Here is a 26,360-nt window from a genome sequence, read left to right on the forward strand (position 1 = left end):
AGGGGACTTGCGCCCAGAGCAGCACTGGAGGCCATCCTCCAGGAGGGACACAGGCGGCTGAGTAGCACTCTGGGCTGACTACCCTACCCCAGGGTTCCCACATGGAGCACACCAGGCAGCACAGCACAGCCCCCCCCCCCCCCCGGATCTCCTGCTGCAGACAAGCATCAACATCTCTTGGCTTCCATCTCTAGAGTGGACACCCAGGAAGTCCTGCACTGCCTGAGTCTAGGCACGAGCACTGCCCCCCGTGCCTGGGTCTGCGGCGGCTGGCAGTTGGAGCTGTTCAGTCTTGTGCAGGGACCACAGCAGTCACCTAGAGCTGTCCCCTCCGTTCTGCTGCAGAGGGCTCAGGGGGCCTAGATGCTGAGACAGGCTTAGGGAGCCTGGGATGAGAGGGTGGCAGTGGGGCCTTTGTTTGGGGTGGGTGTGTCCCCTGAGGGGGCTGGTGCCTCGTGCGCCACAGCCCACTCAGTTTGTCAGAGCCCGCTGGGGCTGTGGATGGCAGGGGGCCACCACTAAGCCAGTTTAGCTCTGGGGAGAAGAGCGAAGCAAACAAGGAACATTCCTGTGTCCGGTGGAGCCAAAGGTGACAGGCTAGTGACACATATGGTTCAAATGAACTTACCAAAAAGACAGATGTAAAAGATTTATTAAACATAACATAGTGCAGCCACAGTGAGTGGGCTCCCTGAGGGTGTGCCTTGGCTGAGAGGGGCTAGAAACCCCCCCTGCAGCTGGGGCAGGTAACTGTTGCACGCCTGGGCCTCTCTGGGTCTGCATCTGAGGGCCAGCACTGCCATCGGGTCAGGAGCTGTGGGTCACTGGGGTTGTGCAGGATATCCCAAGTCAGCAGGTCAAGGCTGTGCTACAGGGTGGGTCCCTGCTTTAACTTCTGGCTGTTTTATCTTCACACTCTGGACGCTGACCAGGGAAGACAAGCAACTTTCAGTTACTGCTAGGGACACGTGTCCTTGAGGGACAGGAACACAGCTAGCCTCTAGAGTTGGCACCCTTGCGGGCCACAGGGAGATACTGCCTAGCGGCCTACTCTTGAGCTCAGAAGTATCGATCTTGCCTGCCTTGTTGAGTCTGCCCAGTGACAGTTCTCTCTGCATGCTCCAAGTATATGTGTGAATCAGAACACAAGTCTCAGGGCTGACACTTGCTGCTAGGCTTGATGACCTGAGATTAAGCCGTAGGACACGCCTGGTGGAAGGAGATGGACTTCCTGCATGCTGTACTGTGTCATCCTCAGGCACTCTGTGGTGCACACGCATCCACTCCCCACCCCTGTCTCACACATGTTTAAAAGTTGAGCTTTATGAACCCTAACCCCTCCCTCCCACCCAGGCATCATCATCTCCGTGAAGACACGCTCAGAACGGCAGATCTTAAGGCTAAAGCAGATAAATATCCAACTGGCCACCAAGATCCAGCATCTGGAATTCAGCTGCTCCGAGAAGGTGAGACTCGAGTGGTTTCACTGCTGTCCCCTCCAGTCCATGTTGACCCCACGCCTATAGTTCCCTCTTCTTGGTCCTTTCAGCTTAACTTGGGCTCCTCCAAGAGCCAGGTCCAGTCCCTCCTCTGGGCATCTTGTGCCTGCTATTGCTGCCCAGGGCCCTTTTGAAAGCCACTCGCTCCCATCAGCAGCCAGAATGCCACTTAGCTGTCTGCAGCCCCGGGCCTGGGGGAATGTAGCTCAGAAGGTCACCACCCAGTGTTTGTCTGCTTTTACAATAGGAACAAGAAATTGAGCGGCTCAACAAGCTGTTGAAACAGAATGGACTTCTCGGGGACGTGAACTAGCCTTCCAGACACTCCGCCTGGAGTAGCTGGGCTGTGGCCAGAGAGCCAGCCTGTGGTGCAAAGTCCAGTCTCCATCTCTGCCTTGGCTTGCACCCCGGGATGCTGGGGACACATCTTCACTGGTACTGCTGTCTCCTTGGCGTCCACGCCCTACGCTTGCAGCAAAGGGATCATCGCACCAACCTTTTCTCAAGCTGGACTCCACTGTCGCTCAAAAATGATCAAGGAGGCTGGGCTTGTAAAGCCAACTTAATGCACATCCTGAAAGGAGCTGGAGCCCGCACCCCGAACCAGCTCACTCTGGAAAACCTTTCTCTACTAGAATGTCCCCAGCTTCTCCTGCTGCCTCCCTAGGGGAGCCATCATGGTACCCAGTCCCTCCTCTGCAGCATCCAGCTGTACCATCAGCTTCAAACTGGCTCTGTACCCACTAGCAGCTCTTTCAGTTACTGTACAATTAATGTGTAAAATAAGCCCTCTCCTTCCCAGGGCTCACCCACCACATTCTCTCCTCGGTGGCAGCCCACACCAGCCCACCAGTTATACAGCCAGCACATGGCAGGGTCCCAAGGCTGCCCTGAGGGCCCTGTAATTAGCACAATCTTGGGATACAACCCCCTTGTGGGCACACAGTTTTACATAGCTCCTTGCTGGTTTGTACCTCTCAAATGCCAACAGGCATTCTGAAAACAACTCCCACTAGACCAGGGATGATGCACTGACGAGGAGGCTCTCCATGCACTGCCACGTCACACTCTGTTCCCGCTCATCTCCCAGAGGGCCGTGCCCTTTGACCTGTATGTGCAGGGTGCTGGACCCATCTGACCCAACACCACAGCCCAGCAGAGTAAAGTTTCTGAGAGTTTTAAAAGGCAGTGGAGTAGAGCAGAGGGCTGCTTGAAGGGTAACAGCAAGGGGAGGCGGCAGCTAGGTTCATGTCCTCTTGCGCCTAGGGCCCAGGTGCGCACTGCCGCGGAAGGGAAGATCTTCAGGATGGGTACTCCTGCGGGGTCAGCTCATCACACAAACGGGAAGAAGAAGCTGAAGGGTAGCCTGGCGTTGATGGTGGGTGGGGCTCGGAAGCCTGCCTCTGCAGGGGCTGACACATCCACAAATGTCACTGCAGTGGAAATGACCACGGTCCTCTCAGGCCCTGGGAGGGGCTGCAAGGAAAAGACAGAGTGGACACCCTCACCATCTCCTCGCTCACAGCCAGCTGCCCTAAGGCAGGCACTAAGGCGGCTGAGGAGCGCTCTGCCGCAGACCACGCTGGTACAGCAGAGCTGGTCCAACCACAGTTCAGTGCTCACAAATAAAACCTGTCAGGCTTTTCCTCTAAGTACAAGTTAAAGAATTATCATGAACTTTTTTAAGACTCAAAATTAAGTTAGGCATGATTGATGGCACATGCCTGTTAATGCTCAGGGGCCTGAGGCCGAGGGTCAGTTTGAGACCAGCCTGGGCTCCATGAGAAGACCCAGCAGGCAAAGCAGCACGTGGGAGCTGTGAGGACGACCCCAGCCCCAATACCCCCTTGTAAAGGAACTGAAATCTAGAGAGAAATAACCTTTCATTCCAAGTAATAAACCTTTCCCACCACCCTTGCTGTCATGGGGCTTTCTGTATTCATCGGCTCCTTTTTGTTGTTGTTGTGGCTTATTTTTCTTAGTGTGAGGCTGGAGGCTGTCCCAGGTGAAGAACAGGCCTATAGCTGTGTGGTGGTGCTACATACTTTTAATCCCAGCACTCACAAAGCAGAGGCTGGTGGATCCCTGAGTTTGAGGCCAGCCTGGTCTACGAAGAGTTTCAGGACATCCAGAGCTACACAGAGAAACCCTGGCTACACAGAGAAACCCTGTCTTGGGGAAAAAAAAGAATTGGCCTACATGTGAGCCACATTCCACCCCGTGGAGACTGTCGCCAGCAGGCCTACCTCTGGAACTGAGACGAGCTGGGCAGTGACATTTACTATCCTGGCCTGGGGGTTCAGCAGGGACCCATACTTAGTCCATTTCACTTCTATAGCCAAAGCCACCGGAAGCTGGCAAGAGCCCTGCAAGAGGAAACCAGATTAAACCAGAATATTACACAACCACAAGTCAGACTATCTGCTGTTGAGCATTTTAATCATAACATGTTTCCCAATTACAGAGTGTTCGGAGCACTAGGGTGAACACGCCATACAAGTTCAGGTACAGGCAACTTCACAGAGCCTGACTTACTACAGCATCCTGTGCTACCAGCCCCTCCTATTCCCAAAGTCAGAGTCACTGTGGAGCTGTGAAGTCCCACTATCTAGTGGTGGGACCCTCAGGGCCTCAACCAGTCCTTATCCACCTCAGAGATGTTTCTGGCCACTGGCTGGGGGTCAGCAGGGAAGACAAGAGCTTAACAGTGAAAAGATGAACTGGACTGTGTCTCATGTTAAAATGCAAACAGGAAATACAGGCATTCTTTCATCGAATTTCGCCATCTAGCAGTGAAGATACGGCTTGGGGTGGAGAGATGGCTCTGCAGTTAAGAGCACTGGCTACTCTTACAGGACCACCTGGGTTCAGTCCCTATAACCAACCACCCGTAACTGCAGTTCTAGGAGACACCACACCCTCTTCTAGCCTCTGTAGGAACCAGGCACCACAAAGCGCACATACATACATGCACTCATACACATTTTATTTTTATCTAAAGATAGCTGTGTTGCACATGCCTTTCCTTCCAGCACTAGGGGTTTGAAGCCAGGCTGGTCTACAGCTAGAGGTACAGTCAGTGTCTGTATGTTACCTAAGGTAACAGTACAGGGCAGTGGTGGTGCACACCTTTATTCCTAGCACTCAGGAGGCAGAGGCAGTCAGATACTTGAGTTCAAGGCTAGCCTGGTCTACACAGTGAGTTCCAGGACAACACAGAGACCCTGTCTCAAACAATTAAACAACAGTAAGAGTGCATCATCTTCACTGAGGTGAATAGACTTTGGGCCCCCGGACCTTCCTCTTGCTGATAACTGGAACTGCAGAAGCTACAGAGGGCAGATGAGGGGCCTGCTAAGCTACAGTACTTGCCTGGGTGTTTTAATTTCCACATGTATTTTTCTAAATTATGTCCTGGCTTAAAAAGCTAGCAGACTTGCTAAACTGGAGCCTGCCCAAAGCAGTCGCGGGACTCCTTAGCTCACAAGTGCCATTTAGAAACCTTGTTCCTCAACTGGCGTGCCAATATCCCGTTGCTAGGAGCTGCTGCAGGTGCAGTGGGTGTGAACAGCAGATGCCCTGGGCCGGCTTCCCTTGGCACTAATAACGGGTGTCTTTACCCAGTGCCGCGAAGCTAAGAGCCATACCCCAGGTTCACTGGAGGCTGAGTACAGGGGTTAAGCACCCCTTGGAATGGGGATCTAGTGAGGCTCCTCTCCCCACTGAGCCACTCCTTATAAATATACAAAGCAGATAATGAGAGGCCTGAAGCAGCTGTGACAAGAAATAGCTGGGCAATTAGGGGAGAATGGAGCGCACACCTCCGCTGAGGACGGCCCACGCGTTGCTGCTAAGACAAAAGGAGGAGGTGGGCAGAGGAGTCACGTGTGACCAGGAAGCTATTTGTAGGATGCCAGCGTCCATGAAACTCTTTGGGGAACTTTGGAATTGAAAGAGCTCATGTGGGGGTGGACTGCCATTACAGCCCAGAGGGCATGAAATGGAAGGAGTGGAGACAGGAGGCCACACCTATGTCCCTCTTGTCACCCAATGCTCGAGGAAGGCTTGCTGCATCACTGCCATCAAAGCTGACCGTCCTGGACTGGAGGACTGCAGGAAGGTCTGGAGGGCCTGATGTCCTGGGTTTTTGGAATATTTGCACAACCATGATGACTGAGAAATATATGCTGGCCGGGGAATCCGCTGTTCATGTCCACCTCTCACAGACAGTTTTGACAGTGGCCACCACACGAGGCCATTGGTAGTAACATGAGGCCATTGGTTGGCATTAAACATGGTTCAGATTTGGATGTCACTCTTTTGGGTTAGGGGATTTCTCAACCATGTTCAACTATGGTTCCATTTTACGGAGTGACCACTGTGTCCAGCCAACAGCCAAACAAGTGACCCTCTGGATAACCCTGAGTGGCCAGTGATAGTTTCTGGAGGGCTCTAGCAGGCCGAGCACGGCAACCATGACTCTGGCAGGCCTGACTCCTCTCCCCATTCCCTCCACCTTGTTAGATCATTAGATGACATCCTTAAAGCCAGCCGTGGAGGTCTGCTCCCTCATTTAGCCACCTCCTCCTCCTGGGGCTGACCACCAAGGTCCAGCTATCAAGGTATTGAAGTCCAGCAATCAAAAGCACCCTCCAGCTGCCCTAATTAACATGCCTAATTAAAATGAAACACTTCATCCCTTAGAAATTTCTATTTGCCTATGGGCCTTGTCTGTCTCCTCTCTATCCAGAGGCACTTCTTTGTCCCTGCAGGGCAAATATCACGCCCCCAGCCCCCTCTCCCTTGTTCCCCTTCCCTTCTCCCTCACCCTCTATCTCCTGTCTTTGTCTTTTATTCCCTGCTCTCCTTTGTCCTGGGAACTTGCTCTTGGGGTCCTAGGCTGATTCTGGTCCTTTCAGTTTCCATTGCACAGGGACTGCAGAAGTTTGAAAACTACTAGTCAAAGGCACTGTGAGGAAAAGCGGAGCTGGGCAAACTGCCCAGTTTGGTTGCAGCCACTTCCCTCCTTCTCTCCCTCCCTCTCTCCCTCCCTCTGGTCCCTCCCTCCCTCGTGCCTCCCCAGCCACCTGTGGCCCACCTGGCCCATGAGCAGGTGGCCAGCAGCCCCTCACACTCTTTACCTTCATGTTGGAGGAGTAGGTGACAAAGTGCACAGGCACCCAGTCCTGCACATCCTGGGCCCGGGAGTTCCCAAAGGCAGCCACATAGTCAGGGAAGGCCTGGCCTCTCAGCAGGTCCTGCACCTTCTGTGCCAGAAGCCCACAAGGGATGGTGCCTGTCAACCTTTGGGAAGGAAAGAGAGGCCGAAGGAGGGAGGTGCTGACAACCTCCAAGACTCGCCAGCCTCTATACTTCTATCCTTCTTTCCTCCAAGTGCTGATGTGGCCCTGACTTTGGGGCATCCTGGTCATGGAGATGGTCCAAAGCAGTTTCCCAACCAGTGATCCACCATTTCTCCCTCTATGAACATTGTGGCATGGGCAGAAGCCAGGCAACACAGTGCTTTTCCCACATCCTGTCCTCCTAAAGGGTGCTGGAACACCAAGTTCCACAGGAGGGAACCAGGGATTATCCTGGGCTCCTGCATCCTGGCATCCTGTGGCAGTGTTTGGTGGAACTCTTAGGAAGCAACACTGATCTGAGATCAGAGCTAGCAATCAAACTAGTAACAGAGTCACTCCAAAGAGGTGGGAAGGGCATGGGGGTGAGAACGGAAGGGAAAAAGAGAAGGATTTGTACAGAGTAGGAATTCAGCAACAAATATGGAGAACCAAAGCTCCAAAGATGCTATTATAGAACTCAGGGGGCTGAGGCAGGAGGGCCAGGAGTTTGAGTCTGCCCTGAGCTACATAGGGAGACCTTGCCTCCCACAGCACAGCTTTCTCTCAGTTGTTCTGTTGTGCTGTGTGGGTAAAAATTAAAAATTCAGAAATAGAAGGATTTTCAGAGGAAACACTTTTGCTCAGAACTTAAATGCTAGTTGCTATTTGACCTTAAGCACGATGTGTCAAGCCCCAAGGTGAGGAAAGAGGGAAGGCTGCGGCACTTGTGCTAGTGACGTGGTTAAAATGGAAGGGTGTGTGCTCTCTGCCACAGTCACTCACCTGAGCTGACAGCCAGACTGCACATTGTAGCCAAATAGCACAGGGGTGCGAAGCCCCTCGCTGGCAAGGCAATCCTGCTGGCTCGTGCTACGAAGAATAGTAAATTGGCCTTGTCTGTTCGTTGTCTGAATAATCCCAGATATTCACAGGCTGTTAAGGGACAGTCAACAGTTCAGAGCAGACAGACTGTCTAGGAAGAAAATGGCATCATGCGTACTCAGTGAGACCAAGCTCTTCCCAGCCCCTGGCCTGTTACCAGGAAGGGGCAAACATGCCAGTAAATCTCTTCCTTGATTGGCCCATCTTCGAAACTAGTTCCAGCCGGCTGCAGTGGCCAGGCCCATAATCAAGCTCCTCCAAAGGCTAAGGAGGGTTGCACATTTGAGGACTGACCGCCTGAACTACAAGTGAGTTTGAGACCAGTCAAGGCAACTTGCCGGAAGGAACCTTGTTTCAAAATGACGTGTAAGGAGTGGGCCAAGGCTCAGCCCGGTGGCAGAGCACTCTCCTAGTATCTCAAGACCTGATTTCAATCCTCACCAATGCAGAAAACAGACAATTTATCTGCAAAGCCACTCTGTTTGCTTAAGAGTCTCTGTTTAAATGTGAGCTGGCCAGGTATGACAGCACATGCCTGTGGTCAAGAGGCTGAGACAGGAGGATCCTGAAATCAAGGCCAGGCCACAGCCAGCCTGAGATCTGAAGCAACGTCAAAGTGTGACCTTTGGTTACTTGACTCAGGAGGCAAGGCAAAAGGATCTGTGTCAGTTTGAGGCCAGGCTGGTCTATATTGTGAGCTCAGTACATAGCAAGAGAGACTTTCTCAAAAACACAAAACCAAAAGTGAACAAATGAATCAAAGAGTCAAACCCTTCTACATCTAGCTGTCCTTTTAAATGCACTGCCACCTTCCCCCCAAGCACCAGGCTCTCCTTAAACATTCCAGTGGCCTGGAGTGGCCAGTCAGGTATCTCTTTCCCATAGGCTACCACAGCCCACCCATGCAGACAGGAAGGTGACTTTCTCTGCGGACCTCCAAAAGGATACCCCTTCTGAGGCTGAAAGCCAGCAGCCAGCGGGAGTCCCACCCTGTAACCAGGGTTGCCGCTGAGAGGAACAGGCTTGGTGCCATGCTGAAAGACAAGGTGATGCCCCGGGCTACAGTATTTAGGTACAAGCGGGGGCAACCCAGTGCTTCTCACTGTAACATCTGGAAGAACAGCTCCCTCTGTTCTCAAGTATAAATAGATCCCGGAGAGTGGGAGGACAGCACTCGGTGAGCCTGCCAGGCACGGGACAGCACCCGGCTTCCAGGCAAACCCCACAGCTCCTGCAGCGCAGCCTGGGAGCTGGGTCATGCTTCTAGACTGACGGTGCTGCCCCCAAAAGCCAGGCTTTTCTCCATCTGCCATCCACGCAGATCTCTCAGACTCACCTGAATAAAGTGAATCTCAAACTTCTGCTGCAGGAGACTCACAGCGCTGCTCAGTGTCCCCAGAACGAGGGAGAGGCCGGCTTCGTGGATCTGGCCTGTGGCTGTGTACAGCAGACTGTACTTCACCTGAGATGGAATGGGGCTCAGCAGCCATGTTACCAACTCTAAAGAGGCAGCCACAGAAAAGTCACGCCCCCAAGCCTGCTGTCTAATCACATTACTCATGTCCCCTTAACATCCCAGTGGTCACCTTGGCCTCTGTGTACTCAGGTTTTTGACATTTTAGATTCAGCTGGCTCAAACACAATAGGAACAGTCTATTTCTGCAGAAGAAATGAGTCCAATCAAGTAAACAGTGGTGACAATAAATTGTTATGTGTGCTACATATACGTGAGTGTGTATGCGTGTCCATGCGTGCACATACAGAGGTCAGAGAATGACACTGGGTGTCTTCTTCTGTAACTCTCTGCCTTGTTGCCTTGAGACGCAGTCTCACACTGAACCACAAGCTCTCTATTTCAGTGAGGCTGGCTGACCAGTGCACTCCTGGGATCTGCCGATCTCTGTTCCCCAATGCTGGGGTTATAGCCAGGGGTAGTAGCCATGCTTGGCTTTTACGTGGGTGCTGGGGGTTTGAACTCAGGTCCTCATGCTTGTGGAACAAACATTCTTACTCTACTGAACCATCTTTCTAGCCACTGACGAAAACATTTTGATGTATTCTTACAACGTGTCAGGTTTATGGAGACCTGTAAAGACATGTCCTCTGACGACAGGGCAGAGCAGCAGAAGCAACTGGAGGTCAGACCAAGAAGGGTATCAGCATGGTATGGAGCACAGTGCCCTCTGGACGGTGTGCCGTTCCCTGTGCCCCACAGGCTGGAGTCAGGCAGTCGGACAGGACTGCAGAGGCACACTGGATGCCTACCTGGAGAACAACGTTGCTGCAGAGTCTGTCTTGCCCAGTGCTGACCAGAGATGGCCGCAGGACACCATGGCCTTCTAACTGCGTCAGTGTGTGATTCAGAGACCGATACATTACAGACTGGATCTTGATGGAGACCTGAGAGGGAGAGTATCCTTGGGTATGAGGCTACCGCATGTGACATAAAGCACGGGTGACAGTACCCAGAGCCTAAAATGAATACTTAGTGACAGCAAATGCAAAGCAGGGGACACACACACTGCCACACGCTGTGCATGCTGTAAACTCACTCTTGCAAGAGGACAGGTATTTACACACACACACACACACACACACACACACACACACACACACACACACACACACTATGCTTAACACCAAAAGACAGAGTCCATGCTCCTACACACTCAGTCCTAGGTTCACAGCCAGAAGCCCAGCTTCCCAGAGCAAACCACTGCCTCAGGAGATGCAGCCTGCCTTCCAGGCAGCACACACACAGTGGCTGGCGAGGCAGCAGGGTCCAGGAAGGACAAAGTCAGACAAACTTTCTAAATGATATCAGGGAGCCTGGATGGGGACCAGCTCCAGAAGAGTGACTAAGCAACAAGGACCCCTGAGGATGCCAGGATGCTTCTGACGAGGACTCTCCAGGTGACATTTGGGAAGACGCCCAAAGCACCTGCTCACCAAGCTGTCTTCAACTTATGCTGAACTGTTTATAATTTAAGCTGGCAAGTGTGGAAGCCATCACCTTAGAAATAAACATGCAGCCTTTCCACGCTGCTCCTATGACCAAGGCAAACCTGCAACTGCCCTCCCAGGTCACAGTCACTCTCTCAGGGAGACAGCATGGGGACATGGGTGACAGGAAAAGGCAATCTAGTCTGCACAACTCTCTATGCCACCAAGGAACCTCAACAGCTTGAGCCAAGTGGGGAACCCTGTGACTTAACTAGCTCTTGTTAACATCAAAAGGCCACTGGAAAGCTGGGCGTGGTGGCGCATGCCTTTAATCCCAGCACCCGGGAGGCAGAGGCAGGCAGATTTCTGAGTTCGAGGCTAGCCTGGTCTACAAAGTGAGTTCCAGGACAGCCAGGGCTATACAGAGAAACCCTGTCTCGAAAAACCAAAAAAAAAAAAAAAAAAAAAAAAAAAAAAAAAGCCACTGGATCTAAACAGCACGAGGACAGGGCCAGTCTGAAACAGTAGAAACAAGGCACTTTCTAGAGGCTGTGTCACAGAAAGGCCTGACACGTCTTCCATTTTATTTTGAGAACAGAATCTCACTGTGTTACCCTGGCTGGCCTGGGACTCTCTATGTAGACCACCCTGGCCTTGAGCTCACAGAGATCTGCCTGCCTCTGACTTCCAATTGATGGGAGTAAAGCCATGTGCTTCTATGCCAGGGTAAAAATTATCCTTAAAACAATCAGATAACTCGAAGAATGTGATACCTGTGTTTGACCTCTGGCCAATGACTTATGTACACTCGTGTACACATCCTTCCTAGCCCATCCCCAACAAACCACACACCCACACACACTCACCACGGAGAGAGACAGACAGACAGACAGACAGGCAGGCAGGCTTTATGCTTTTACCTGTGTCATTGAATTAGGTACCTAGACAGAAAGAAAGCACAGCTAAGTTAGGCACAACAAGCAGATGAGTCTCTACAGCCTTCCCAGACTTCAGCGAAGGCCACGCTCACCATCGAGACACCACCACCATGACAGCAGATTCTGCACTCAGGACCACTCTTGCATCTCTGTGGTAACCACCACACTTCCCTCTGTTGTCTCATCCTCCCTCAGCAGCAGCACTCCCGAGGCTTGCCTGCTCTGCTGTCACTATCCCACACTGCCTCTCAGCCCTAACACTGGGGAGAGAGTCACTGCTTGGTCCCTTGCTGCACCTGTCTTCACGGCAGGGTCACATCCCTGGCACAGAAGGTATCCAGGGCCTGACTCTGGTCTCCCAGGCCGAGCCTCAGCCTGATGCTAACATCACATGGCTGTCCTTCCCATCTCATGGCTCCATACCCTCTCAGGCCAGGGGTCCTGACAGAAAAGGCACGCTTGGGGAAGTCTGTACTAAGAGAGAGCTACACCTTGTCACATTTGAGGACAATTTGAGAATTCAAACTTACTAGAACTCAGGCCTGGAGGACCAACTTAGAAAACAGGAGGGACTAAGGAGGGTAAAGGACTCTGAATATGGCAGCCCAGGTGCCTCACCCTCCCACAACACTAATAAGAACTTAGAAACCAGGAGGGGCCTTGGACATTATCCCATGGTTGAGTCACCTCTTCCTCTCTTCAGCCCTCCCTCCCTGTCATGTAGGACAGAGCCTCGCTCACTCTGTTCCAGCTCCATCACCATCTCTAAGGAACATGGCCCTTTCCTTGGGACTTGGGTACCCCACCCAGCTTGCTGTTAGACCATTCCTGATAGCCTCTGTCTTTAGGTAGACGGGGAAGCCCACTTTTTATGGTGTTGGTAGGACTGGACTGTTAACGTGGCGCTGGACGATCTCCAACGTGAGCAGTCACTGAAGACCTGGCCTTGCTCAGCCGCTCTCAAGACAAATGAAGGAAATTTTAAAACTGAATGGAAACGAGACACAGCCGAGCTCCACACAAACTTCCTAAAGATCACTGAGCAGCCACCGATACCACAGGGCCAGAGAACACAACAGGCCAGGCCAAGTGGAGATCACTCTACATCTTAAAGGGACAGTCAGTTCTGCATCCAGATGAGTCTTACCCTCAGAATGGCAGGGCTGCTGTAATGAGCCATGCTGAGGGCTTCCATTCCTTCACACTGTTCTATGTCCACCCTTCGGCTGCATTCGAAGGCCTGGCTCACCAGGAACGCTGGAAATGGTAACATCCAGGGGGTGGGGGTGGGGGAGGAATATATAGAACATGTTCAGCTCAAGAATGGGAACTGAAAACAGTCATGCAGAAAAGTCAAAGTAAGGGCTGGAGAGATGGCTCAGCGGTTAAGAGCACTGACTGCTCTTCCAGAGGTCCTGAGTTCAAATCCCAGCAACCACATGGAAGCTCTCAATCATCTGTAATAGGATCCAATGCCCTCTTCTGGTGGGTCTGAAGACAGTTACAGTATACTTACATATAATAAATAAATAATTCTTTTTAAAAAAGAAAAAGCAAAATAAGCTCCAACACAAAAGCAGCAAGTGTCTCCTTCCAGCTCCGCACCCCGCCCAGAGCGCTGCCTCAGGGGGCGAAGCGTGACCACCTGCCGAAGCCTTGAGAAATGCTATGCAAATAAAAAAAACACATGCGGAAAAGGTTTTTTTTTGGTTTTTTGAGACATTTTCACCCGTGGACGAGGATGCGGTGCGCACCCACTACCCTGTTGTGCACGTTTCCCCGTGAGCACTGCAGCATCCTGAAGCCCTTCCAGCAATCCTGAAGGGATAATTAGCGTTCTCTCCCGGATGCAGCATAATTACTCCCCAGTTCCCGGCTAATGGCCACAGCAGTTTTGTCTCAGCCTTGGCTGCTGCTGTCACAGTCTGCATGGGGCTCCTGCATGTGGGCCAAGCCTTCCTTCAGGAGCTCTGGTAATTTCGATCCATATGTTACACTGCCTTTGGCAGGGTGTGACCAACTGTTCCACCAACTACTGCAGGAGAGTATGTCTCTCCACAGCTTCCAACTTTTTGAGTTTTGTCAATTTGAAAAGGAAAAATGGCTTCTGAGCTTGGCTTGTTTGCTTTTTGAGACAAGGTCTCTCCATGTAGCCTAGGCTGGCCTCAAATTGGCAGTCCTCCTTCCTCCATCTCCCAAGAGCTAGGGTTTGTGGCATCCCACCCACCAGACTTCAGTGCTTTTAACTGACATTGACCTCCTAGGTCAGGAAGAACTTGTCACCCAGTTGCTCGTTACAGTGGCTTCCAGGTGGCCGAGGGTTAGAGAGCCACGGCTTTGGCCTTCTGTAGCCCAGGCCCACCCGAGCCCTTGGTTGGCTTCTCTGCTATCCTGGAAGAAGTGGGTTTGACCCAGGCACTTGAGCACCATGCTCTCAGTGTTCTCACTGTGGGAGTCAGCCCAAGACATCCCGTACACTTCTCTGCCATCTTGGCATCTGTGGAGGCCTGCTGGGAACAGTACTTCTAGAAGCAAGTATGTCTGGAAGGCTGTGGTGCAAGGCCATTTTTGCTGGCTACAAGCGAGGTCTCTGGAACCAAAGAGAGCACGCAGCTCTTCTTAAAATTGAAGGCGTTGATGCCCGAGATGAAATGGGATTCTACTTATCTACTTAGGCAAGAGATGCTTTCATGCATATAAAGCAAAAACAATACAGTGGCCGGGCAGTGGTGGTGCATGCCTGTAATCCCAGCACGCGGGAGGCAGATTTCTGAGTTCGAGGCCAGCCTGGTCTACAAAGTGAGTTCCAGGACAGCCAGGGCTATACAGAGAAACCCTGTCTCGAAAAAACAAAACAAAAAAAAAAACCAAAAACCAAAAAACCAACCAAACAAACAAACAAACAAAAAAATATAGTGGCTCCTGGAGGCAAACCAAACAAACCCAGAGTGATCTGGGGAAAAGTAACTCGGGCCCACGGAAACGGTGGTATGATTCACGCCAAATTCCGAAGCAACTTCCTGCGAAGGCCCTTGGACACAGAATCCGTGTGATGCCGTACCCATCCCAGATTTAAACTAATGGAGAGTAAATAAGTAAAAGTAAATTTGTGCTCTTGTAAAAAAAAAAAAAAAAAAAAAAAAAGAAGTCCTATGCAAGCAGGCATGAGGCCTGGTATCCCAAAACTGGGGAGGCTGAGTTAGAAGGCAGATAGATATACATGGAGAGACCCTGACTCAGAAACCAAACAAGAGCCAGGCATGATGGCACATGACTTTAATTCTAACATGGGGATGGCTGAGGGAGGCGCAGGTGAATCTTTTTAAGCCAGCCTGGTCTATGTATTGAGTTCTGGGCTAGCTAAGCCTATATAGTGAGACAATGTCTCAAAAAAACTTAAAAAGGGGGGGGGTGGCTTGACAGATGATGGCTCAGTCCTTGAAGGCCAGACTCACAACCAAAACATTCAAAACAAAAACAAAACCTAAAAAACAACAGTCAAGAAGAAATTAAAAGCCTCACCATTTCCACGGCTCAAGTGAAGCAGGGATGTTAGCATGACCTCAAGGGACTGTGTCAAAGAATTCTACTTTTTTTTAAAATGACATTTGACTTGTGGGTAGATGTGGAAGGCAGAGGATAACCTGAGGTCATTAATTCTCTCCCTCCATGACGTGAGTCTCAGAGATAAACTCAGTTGCCAGGCTTGGTGGCAAGCACCTTTACCTGCTGAGCCCTGTCACTGGCCCCTGGGTGAGTTAACTCCAGGAACCAGCCTCATGCAGAAGTCAACCAGCACATGCAAGTGAGTGCTGAATCAAATGCTGTGGAGACTTGTAGTCCCTGAAATGGGTAGCCAGTGTGCTCACTACAGTGTGCAGGCAGTCGCCGACCTGGGGAGAAAGGACCTCCTCAGGTGGCGACCTTTGAGGCGTTCTACCTGGAGAGTGTTTAGGGTATGAGCCTGCCTAACTGGCAAGCTTAAGTGGCCAACAGGAAGAGCAGCAGCTCCCTCTTACCTGCGGGGTTCTGATCTGCACACAGAGATGACGTGAGAGGCGAGGGCAGTTTCAGAAATGACCCTGAAGATGCTCCTGCAGTCTGCAGAGGGGCTCCATACTGCAAACAAAGCACCCACAGGTTAGATAAGGTGCTCCTTCAGCATGGGCGAGACACATGGCAATGCTCACAGAGCGGGGGAATTGGGGACACAGTACTAAGCACAGTCCCTGCCACACAGTGCCCATATATAGCTATGGGTTTGGAGACACAGTACTGGGTACAGTCCCTGCCATGCAGGGCTCATATATAGTTGTGGGTTTGGGGACTCAGTGCTGAACATAGTTCCTACTGACACAGAGGGTTTGGGAATACAGTGATGAGCACGAGTGTGTGTTTGTGTGTGTGTGTGCGCGCACGTGCAAGAGTGCATGCAAGCGCTCATTCTCGGCTGTCAATCACATCCACACACACCTTTTTAAAATAAATTTTGTGTATTATACACCTTTAATCCCAGCACTCAGGAGGCAGAGGCAGATGGACCTCTGTGAGTTTGAGGTCAGCCTTATCTATATAGTCCTGGGCTAGCCAGGTCTACACAGCCAAAACTGTTACATAACAGTTTCCTCCAAGACTAAAACATTCCACCCTGAAGGAACAATCCTTAAGCAGGAAGGTAAACAACTCACAAGAGCCTCAGGAAGTCCCTGAAGCTGGCTAGCTTCACTAGGCCCCTCCCTGCCAAGAGTAAGCAATAAAAGCAGAGTTTCTCTGAGTCTAGCAGAACTGAGATGCAGAGAGACTCTCAGTGAGCGTCTGCAAGAGGCTTAAGCCAGTAAGTAGTTCTCAATCTTTCACAGGGCTCATCTAAGACCGTCCTGAATATATGATATTCGCTTTACAATTCATAACAGTAGCAAAATGACAGTTATGATGTAGCAACGAAAATAATTTTATGGCTAAGGGTCACAACAACATGAGGAACTAACTATATTAGAGGATCACAGCATTCGAAAGGTTGAGAACCACTGCTCTAGCCCCTTAAAATTTATGTATTTATTGAGATGACTTAATTTGTTGCCCAAGCTAGTCTTGAACTCCTCCAGGGCTTAAGTGGTCCTCTTGCCTCAACCTCCCAATACTGGGATTAAAGTTGCTTGGGATAGGTGTGGTGGTTCAAGCCTTTACCCAGGTTTAACTGTGTCCTCTACTTGGGAGGCAGAGGCAGGCAGATGAGGTCAGCTAGGTCCACACAGGGAGTTAGTTCTAGGTGAAAAAGGGTTACACAGTGAGATCCTATCTCAGATAAATTAATAGAGGCTCAGAAGAATGTGTGTGTACACGTGTGTGTGTGTGTGTCTGTGGACAGGAATCAGATGGCTGAGCACAGACATGAACAAATCACTGTTCATTTTCATGGTAGTTGTGATACTCATTAAAATCTTATAAGATTGTATGTGTTTGTGAATGGGGAAGGGCCCACAGAGGTCAGAGGTCATCTAGTTGTCTTCATCTTAGTTTTTGAGACAAGGTCTCTCTATTCACAACAACAGAAGCTGGAAGCTTATGTCTGCAAAGACAGGATGGTGGCACAGGAGGGGCAGGTGTTTTGATAGTTAAGAGCACGGACTGCTCTTGCAGCAGGGCGTCCTGCCCAGGCAGTAGGCAGGAATGCTGGAAAGCCTGACATGATGCCTGGCAGGCAGCGAATGCTCCAGGAGCAGCAACCAATCTTCATATTGACACGGGAAGACACAGAGTCTGTCACAGAAAAAAAGTGTCCTAGGATGATGTTTCTAACTGTGACCCCCAGCACCACAGTTCTCTCCACAGCTTGTAGATGAACTTACAAACCAGGATGAGCAGGGCCGAGCTCTTCCTGGCCATGTGCAATGTGGATCCTCTGGGCCCAGTGAGCCGGTGGGACTGATGCCAGCCACACCCTGGGGCACACCAAGCATGAGCTCCACCAGGGGCCTCTGCATTTTCCTGAGGCTCCTTTGTGACGTCCAACTCTGACGACTAGTGCGCACGGTGCTTTCCTCATCAGAGGACGCTGCTGAAAAGGTGTTCTTTCTCTATTCTGTGTGTGTGTGCGTGTGTGTGTGTGTGTGTGTGTGTGATGTACCTGTCTAGGCACACGGACACACCTGTGTGTGATTGCACAGACACATGGATGCATGTGCAAACGCGGGCTTGAGGTTGATGTCAGACATCATCTTCAATCTCTCACCCACCATATTCAGTGAAACAGGGTCTCTCAATCAAGCCCTGAGCTTGCAGGTGAAGCGAGTCTGTAGCTAGCCTGCTCCTGAGAATCCCATGTCCACCCTTCAATGCTGAAATGACAGGCAGGCCAGCACAACCCCATCAGCATTTACATGGACAGTGGAGATTTGAACTCCTGTCTTGGTGCCTGTGGCTAAGGGCTTAAGCACTCAGTTATCCCGACGTCCGTCTGCTCTGTTCTGAGGCAGGGTCTCATGGAGGTCACGCTACTTTATGTGTGAGCTCCCACCTCTCCAGCTCCCAAGGCTGAGATGACCGGTGGGCGCCAGCAAGCCCAGCTTCTAAAGCTGACCACATTCAACATTAACGAGTCATTCTTTACGGGCTTGCTAACGAAAGGATATAAAATAGCCTGTAGGTTCCTAATGTCTGTAAAACTAAATATGACCGAGATGAGTACCTGGCGTCCAGAGAGCCCAGTCCCTGTGCCAGAGGCGGCTGCAGTCAGTCCGCTACACACATGCACTAGGGTTCAAAAGAACAGAAAATTCCACAGAGACAAAATTCAGTACAGAAGTGACTTCACATCCTGAGTGCAGAATCTGAGCGCTCGCCTGCATTCTCATGATCTTTGACAGAGAGTAGCATCCACTCTCCGTGCTCTCGTGGATGTCCCAAGGGCAGGCAGTTTGCCTTTATATGTTGATACTGAAATTCGCTTCTAAGGATAGAGTATTTCAGGATGTATGAACAGCTGCCATCGGGTTGTTGGCTCACCTCGTATTTAGTGGGCTGTGGGCCATCTGATGCGGCTGTGGAAGGAACAGCGGATTCGGCACTCAGTGTAAAGCCACCTGATGTCTGCATCAGTCTGTCAAAATTGTTTTCATCAGGCACTTCTGGATTAGCAAAAGACAGTGCAGGCTTGTCTGTAGACAAAGCATTGGAAATCAGCAGGAATGTATAGAGTATGTGACATCACACCTTTGGAAACCACTGTTAATAGCAATAAAACCCCTAGAAGAAAACAGTCTTTCCGGGCTGTCTAGACGGCAGGCCTCACTTCAGTTTGATCCCTAGGACTTACACAGAAGAAAGAGCCTCTAAAACAGTCACCCTCTAGTCTACACAAACACACATGCACACACATTTAATTTTAAAATGTTTTCTTGTACATTTGCCTCTCCCAGGATTTCTCGAGGCTTGTTAAATGAACAGGATCCCTAATCATCATGAGTTTGAGACCACCCTGGTCTGTGTGGTCAACAGAGGAGCAGGATCATTCGACTGGGCTGCATCTAACTGTGTGGCAGTACTTGCTCTGAAGGCCTACAGGGAGACGACACAGCAGAAGCCAAGGGTCAGGCTGCTCTGTCTGTCTAGCACATGGATGGAAGTCTGCTTCTTCTCCTTCTAGGGGACACTCTCCGTGGGTGGCTGTCAGAAAATACCACTCATCTCTTGGCACCCACTTCCTGTGCTGTGAGTGACAGGAAGAAGAGGAGGCAGGCTCCATGTCCACTTGGCTGCAGTTATGGCTAGACAGTCACTGTCACTTGTCACTTTGGATAAGCACATTCCCCCCAGGTCTTCAGTCATGAGGGGACAAATGCCAAACATGGAAAGACATGGGAATGAGATGATGAGGTTTAGCTGACAGAGCTATGAGTGGGCTTGTTATCCCGAGAACAGCATGCACTCAGGAGCATGGGGGACCAACACACTCGCCTGAGCTGACTGCTCGGGTTAAAAATAAAGATCCTGTATTCATGCAAATCTTCTAAGTAAAAATAAAAAAGAAAAAGGAAATGGAAAACCACAGGTAACATTTAAAAATGAGACTCATTTTTAGCCATTACTCTACTAGGAAATAAACGTGCATGCACAAACATGCACACAAAACACACACACAACTTGGATCTCTCTGACTACAAGGCATCTTTGAAGTGTAAGATAAAGGCAGCTACAGAGCAAATTCTTGAAGACAGTGTGTGTGCCCAGGATCTATAAAGTTGCCTGTAAATCAGCCCTGGGGTTTGAATTATTCACACAGTCAACACAGAAGCTGGGTGCTTTAAATGGAGCTGAGTGAGGAGGTGCTCTTCCACACAGTAACTTTTAAAATCTAATCCAAATACTTACAGTTTGAAATATGGATGCAGAAGACGGAAGGATTGATCTGATCAATGAGTTTAAAGTCACGGTGAGGTGGGTCTGCTGTCAAATTCATTGAGTAGAAGGCTGCCTTCTGACTACAAAACTGCCTGTCACCCCTGAAAGTCAAAGAAAGCAACAGCAAGTTTTCAGTCCACAATCTAAGCCAGATCACCCTACATTTCTCAGATGCCTTCACTACAGAAATACGACTAAGGGACACTGATGAAGGTGTCAGGTCAGCAGAGACTCCATGTGGCTTTACTTGCGGGTACGAGGGTGGTCCTGAGGCTTTGATTCTGTCTGCTGTGGCAGTGCACGGCTTTAATCCCAGCACCAGGGTGGTCCGGACAAGTGAGTCTAGGAGTTCAGATCTATACAGCAAGTTCCACATTAGTCAGTGCCATACAGTGAGACCCTAACTCGGAAAATACAACAACAACAACACTGTTTAAGGGAAGCCTGCTGGGTGTGGAGTAAAGTGCAGAACACTTTCCATTGAGATCATGACATTCTGGGAGCTGGAAAGACGGCTCGGTGGCTAAGCATTTACTGCTGTCACAGAGAACCTAGGCTCGGTTCCCAGAACACACAGCAAGCAGCTCATACCTGTAACTCCAGTCCCAGGGGCTTTGATGCTCTCTTCTGTAGGCACTGCATGTATGGTGCTGCCCATGACACACACAGATACACACAGATGTGCATGAGTGCACACACACACACACACACACACATACAAATACACATAAAAAAATAAATATAAAAACATACTAGGAAGTTTGCTTTGAGTATTTTTATTGTGTGTGTGTGTGTGTGTGTGTGTGTGTGTGTGTGACTTTTTTCCATCCCACACGTGTGGAAGTCAGAGGACAATTTACAAGGGTCAGTTCTCCTCTTATGTAGGCCCTCAAGATTAAACTCAGGCTAGCAAGAAGCGCCTTTACCCACTGAGCCACCTTGCCCTCCTCTCTTCTGCTGCATAACTTGTGGGTAACCTTCATACAGGACAGCTCAGACCATCTTTTCAGGAAGGCCTTCCCTGGCCTAGCTGAGGCGACCTCATTCCCTGGTGTTCCTCAGGCCCTGGCTCACTCACTCATCTCCCTCAGCCAACAGGAAGCTCTTAAAAGTTGTATGGGTGTCCAGGCCGTGGTGGTGCAATGGTGCACACCTTTAATCCCAGCACTTGGGAGGCAGAGCTAAGTGGATCTCTGAGTTTGAGGCCAACCTGGTCTATATATAAGTTCTAGGACAACCAGGGCTATACAGTGAAACCCTGTCTTAAAAAAATATTCAATTTAATAAATGGCACTCAATTCAAAAGCCGCCATTCTCTCAGGGCTGTCAGGGCTCGCTTGCAGTTTCAAGACAAGCGGACTGATTTTCAGGGAAGGCTAAACACGCTCTGGTCTTGGAGGCCAGGAAGGGACCCCGCTAGCACCTGCTCTCCAGGCTATTTCACAATGCTGGAGGAAATTCAGTTGCCCCATTAGGCTGATAAAATGGTTTCTCCTGGGAAGAGTCCATTGTGTTTCCAAAAGGACTAAGCATGCTAGGTGGCTGTCCTGCATTTCAGTCAGCTCCATCTGCTGGTCCCATCCTGAGAGCTTAAACCTTTCTTAAAGGGCTGTTTTGTTTTGTGTTACAAAAACCTCTGACAAACAAGCCGAGATCACTCAGAGCTGATCACATCTTCGACTTGTACTTGCGTGAGAATTCCACCTCTGCCATTTCCCATGCACTGGGAACTGAGAAGCCTTGCTTCGCTTACATCCAAAGAGACGCACACAAAGCACCCTGACTAATTCAAGTCCCCAGAGAGAGCTGATTCGGGGGCTGGGGAGGCAGCCTAGTGGGGACAGGGGCAGGGGAGGCGGCCTAGCAGGAACAGGGGCTGGGGACGCAGCCTAGTGGGGAACGTACTTGCTTCTGAAGGGTGATTTTAAAGAAGCATGATATCCAGCATGGATTTCAAAAGCAAACCAAGCCCAGGCTCTGATGTGTATCTGCAACAGGGCACCGGGCAGGGGAGGAGACAAGAGGATGCTAGCCATCTGTCAACCGGGGATCGGGGGTAGGCTAGGGGGATGATTTCTACATTCAGTGAGAGACCCCATCTCAAAAATGAAGGTGGAAAGCAATAAATGAACAGACCCATGCTTTCCACAGGCCAACATGCATGCATGCAAAGACAAGCACACCCATGCATACATGCACACATACACTATCTATCTATCTATATATATACATACATACACACACACACACTGCCATGAGACTATTTCACAGGTACAAAGAGGTGACACATTATCTGTGCACAGCTCAAATATTAATTTCCAAACTTCATAACACTCTAGAGGCAACACACACGTGTCCCTCCATCACCCACACTGTTGAGCAGCTGCACGGGACAAGTGACTGCTTCTGACAACACAGGGTTTTGCCCACAGGGCTTCTGAGGAGTGTGGAACATGATTCCTGTCCCCACATTTTATCATCCTGGCCAAACGGCCATCAAACCTCCCTGTCGTATGCTTACGTGACAATGTCGTATGCTTACGTGACAACTGGGACTGAGCAGGCAGAGAAGATGCTGAAATCTGCAGGGCTGCAGTCAGGGTCGCAACAGCAGTTGACATCACACTGTGCCGGAAGCAGGTCGCAGACACACAGAGCAGCAACTACGAGACAGGTCAGTGAGGGTTCAGAGGGTGAGTGAGATGTTACTGCTCCCTGCCACCAAGGGATGCCAGAAATCAATGTCACAACGGTGTCTGGTTCCTACTGGGGGAAAAGTCGCTCATGGACACAAGTCACTTTGAGTACCCCACCCCAGTGTCTCCCTAAGGTGGCTGCAGGGGTCTACACGTCTCCTTCAGAGCAGATTCCAAGGAAGGACTGTTGGCAGCCTTGTCCCTTTCCTCACATGCAGCCGGTTGCTGAACTCAAAGTCGTAAGATCCTGACCAATAATCAAATGTTCCTAATTTGGCTTATGATGTCCTTTTGTAATTTAAAATTTTACAATATAAGGTAATGCATTTATGACAGGATACAACAACAACATGGAGGAAAGGCAGGGACATCCCCCCACCCCCACCCAGACAGCAACTCAGACCTCAGCCACCCTGACAGCCACTGTGACTGAGTCTTCAGGACTCGCATCGATCAGGCAGAGAACCTCCACGAGAGCAGAAGGGAGAGCTTCCTCGCAGAGTACTGAGCACGCGATAGACTGGCTCAGTTTACTACTGTCTTTACTACCCTGCTCATTCTATCTCTGTCAATGGAGAAAACCCTCTCAAAGAAACAACAGAGGGCTAAAGAGGCGGGGTGATCGCGATAGAGCACTGGCTGCTCCTGCAGAGGATCTAACTTCGGTGTCCACAACCCACAGGACCGCTCACAACCATCTCTAACTCTGGCTCCAGGGGATCTCATGCCCTCTTCTGGCCTCTGAAGGTACGGGGCACGTATATGGCATACAGATAGATAAGATAATCTCAAAAAAAACCACAACATACAACAACAAGAAACAATATATAGCACAAAGATAACAAACTGAATTCATGGCACAGACTACTGTGAGGAGAGAGGAAATAATGCATCCAGGGCTTTGGCAATTTTGGTTGTTTGCTCTTTGCTTCCTGAAGCAGAGGCTACTTTGGGTCACAGGTGCCTTCCACCATGGTTCCTGCCTTTCCCCAGCTAAGGTGTCACTGAATCTGTTTGTTTGTTTGTTTCTTGTTGTTTTTCTTTGAGACAGGAATTCTCTGTGTAGCCCTGACTGGAACTCACTTTGTAGATCAGGCTGGCCTCACACTCAGAGATTCCCCCACCCCTCCCCAGGATTAAAGAGTGTACCACCTGCACAACCTGGCTTGATTTTTTTTTAATTTATTTATTTATATGAGTTACACTGTAGCTGTCTTCAGACACACCAGAAGAGGGCACCAGATCTCATTACAGATGGCTATGAGCCACCCATGTAGATGCTGGGATTTGAACTCAGGACCTCTGGAAGCGCAGTCAGTGTTCTTAACCACTGAGCCATCTCTCCAGCCCCCTGGGCTGCATCTTAACTGTAATGTTTGGTTTCCTTTTGGGGAAGAGGGGCAATAATCTCAGGCTTCAAACAAAGAATTTTAGCCAAATGCTGACGGGATGTCATAGCATTCTTATTTGTATGAATGAATGGTTTCAAAATTTACAAAAAAAAAAAAACCAAAACAAAAAAACAAGCTCTAGAGATGGGAGGCAGGCTGGGAGGCCCACACCTGGGAATCTCAGCAACTGGGAGGCAGAGTCAGGAAGATGTCAGGTTACAGGCCAGTCTGGGTCACTTAGCAAACCTGTCAGGAACAAAGTTAGGAAAGAAGGCGAAGGCAGGAGACTGGAATGGTTCTAGAACAGGCTGGGGAGATGGCTCAGGAGTTAAAAGCACATACTGCTTGTATACAGGACCTAACTTCTGTTCCCAGGACCCAAGTCAGCCAGCTCTCAAACAAACTCCAGCTCCCCACTTCGGTTCTCCAAGGGCGCCAATATATATCCACCCCATCCTCACAAACATATACAAATATGCACACACAATTTAAAATACTTTTTTAAGATTTAGAAAAAATTCCCCCCGAAAGTGGTATAACGCTCTGGAAAGGCACGAAGGGAAAGGGGAGTTTTATTGATAAATGAAAAATGCTTTCTTAGTCCGAAAGACAAATTAGCTCCTCCTTGACTAGGTCCTCTCTAGCCATGGACAACTGCGCGTACTCACTAAAAGAACGCCATACTCCCTTCACTGGGATGGGTAAAAGGGAGAGAGCAATTAAGTCCACTACCTCATGTGTTTAAATTTACAACCACGAATTGTTGCCAAAGCTTCAAATTCCGAGCGGTAAGTAGATACGGATGAAACAGGTGTGTTTAATAACTCCATTTAGCTGGTAAAAAATGTCTAAAACGCACTTAATCACCCTGAAAATATCTGCTGGGCTCTCAGTAATCTAGACACAACTGGGATGCCCATGTCCGTGTGTCTGCGTGGAGAGGACGAAGATCCACTTAGCACTCTTTCTTCTACCAGTACTGCCTTCAACTCATTCTGTAGGTTTCTATCTAGTACCCCACTGCAGCCGTCTGCAATGATGCGGAAAAGGGAGTAACTGAGCCCCGCCCTCCGCATTTGTGTGCCAGAGATCCGATCTCCCCCTGAGGGTAACGACAGGGAGGCTGAGAAGGGGGTAACTTTGAGCTGGTGTACCCGCTCCAGGGGGGTCACCCCTTTGTACCCACCGTCCGTGACCGGGGTAGGCCTGGGGCCAGAGCGCTCCGGTGCCCTGGGAGTTCCCGGGGTCCTAGGCGACAGGGAGGGCTGCAGAGTGGTGGGGGTGGCCTTGGTGGAATTGAGATCCTCCTTCGTCACTGCTGGGGTGGCCGCAGCCGGGATGGCAATGACCTGGGTGCTCGAAGAGGTGTAGCAGTTTAGGAGCACCAGCAGGAGCGGCGGGAGACCCCGCGACCCCATGGCCTAGCAGAGTAGCCCGCGCCGGGGAGCTAGGCCCGTCTGTTGCCCGGGCAACAGTCACAGCCTAGCGCTAGGTATCACGGGAAAGGGCTCGCGAGGCCAAACTGGTCTGCGGAAGAAGGTGGGGCCTGAAGTCAGACCCGCGAATGGGGCGGGAGCTGGGCGAGGCTATAGGCGGGGCCTGGGCGGAATCGGAGAGGAGGGGCGGGGCCGGTGGGGGCGGGGTATGAGACAGCTCTTTCTAAGGAGCCCTCAGAAAATCGGAAGATGTAAACTTCTGTTGTGACACTTTGGGTGCTGCGTGGTTGTTTTTTTTTTTTTTTTTAAAAATGTAGATTCCCAGCTATAGCCTCACAGAATTCGGAGTCAGTCAAGACTAGGGCAGAGCCTAGAAGAGAGTATTTCTAATAAAAGACCCGCAGCGCATGTTTAGAAGTGACTTGGTTCCTTTAAGTTACATTGAATTTCTTACCCCATGTAACACTTTCTTTACTTTCTTTGCCTTTGGATACATCGCAGGAGGTCGCCAGAGCACTTCTGTCCACGGATTTATTTATGATAAGAGAAACAAAAGAATTCTTAACTTTTTGGTTCTTTTAGACGGGATCTCTCTGTGCCTGACTAATCTCGAACCCAAGGCAGCCCTATGTCAGTGCCTCATGCCAGGCATGCACCACCGCATCCAACCTCCATATCTGCCTTTATGATTATATCATTTGGAATGTTCTTCTCATCGTGTGTGTGTGTGTGTGTGTGTGTGTGTGTGTGTGTGTGTGTGTGTGTTTACTGGTAGGGGGAGGATGGGGGAGGAATTTGAGACAGGGTTTCTCTCTGTAGACCTGACTGTCCCA

At 50.3% G+C, this 26,360-nt stretch overlaps 2 protein-coding genes across 9 annotated transcripts in view; one reads left to right on the forward strand and one right to left on the reverse strand.

The window, feature by feature from the left end:
* Positions 1-3,437, forward strand: part of Hvcn1 (hydrogen voltage-gated channel 1) — a 35,493-nt gene extending 32,056 nt beyond the window's left edge. For all 6 annotated transcript variants that reach the window (XM_006530472.3, NM_001042489.2, NM_001359454.1 and 3 more), the window contains 2 exons: positions 1,354-1,466; positions 1,747-3,437. In XM_006530472.3, coding sequence (XP_006530535.1) covers positions 1,354-1,466; positions 1,747-1,812 — 179 coding nt within the window. In that variant the 3' untranslated portion in view covers positions 1,813-3,437. The remainder of the gene's footprint in view (positions 1-1,353; positions 1,467-1,746) is intronic.
* Positions 635-25,629, reverse strand: Tctn1 (tectonic family member 1). 3 transcript variants are annotated; one of them, NM_001039153.3, is made up of 14 exons: positions 25,278-25,600; positions 22,547-22,667; positions 19,975-20,105; positions 18,610-18,761; positions 15,624-15,723; positions 12,752-12,861; positions 11,587-11,607; positions 9,989-10,123; positions 9,060-9,185; positions 8,672-8,757; positions 7,625-7,765; positions 6,641-6,803; positions 3,746-3,865; positions 635-2,975 (listed from the first exon to the last, which is right to left on the reverse strand). In NM_001039153.3, the coding sequence occupies exons 1-14, from the start codon at positions 25,507-25,509 to the stop codon at positions 2,832-2,834; spliced, it is 1,782 nt and encodes a 593-aa protein (NP_001034242.2). In that variant the 5' UTR covers positions 25,510-25,600; the 3' UTR covers positions 635-2,831. The 3 variants fall into 3 exon arrangements, 1 of the variants encoding a protein (NP_001034242.2); XR_001784734.2 differs by lacking the exon at positions 8,672-8,757 and having other exon boundaries at positions 7,625-7,814; positions 25,278-25,629; NR_104441.1 differs by lacking the exon at positions 8,672-8,757 and having other exon boundaries at positions 7,625-7,774.
* Between the last annotated feature and the right edge of the window lie 731 nt (positions 25,630-26,360).

Source organism: Mus musculus, chromosome 5, assembly GCF_000001635.26.
Source record: "Mus musculus strain C57BL/6J chromosome 5, GRCm38.p6 C57BL/6J".
NCBI lineage: Eukaryota > Metazoa > Chordata > Mammalia > Rodentia > Muridae > Mus > Mus musculus.

Excerpts from the sequence above, each read along its gene's own strand:
- Tctn1 (NM_001039153.3), bottom strand. The coding sequence starts at position 25,509 with ATGGGGTCGCGGGGTCTCCCGCCGCTCCTGCTGGTGCTCCTAAACTGC. Across the intron at positions 18,762-19,974 it reads CTGCATCCATATTTCAAACT|ACAAGCCTGCACTGTCTTTT; the intron begins GTAAGTATTTGG and ends CTTTGTCTACAG. Across the intron at positions 11,608-12,751 it reads GCAGCCCTGCCATTCTGAGG|GTACCTAATTCAATGACACA; the intron begins GTAAGACTCATC and ends CTTTCTGTCTAG.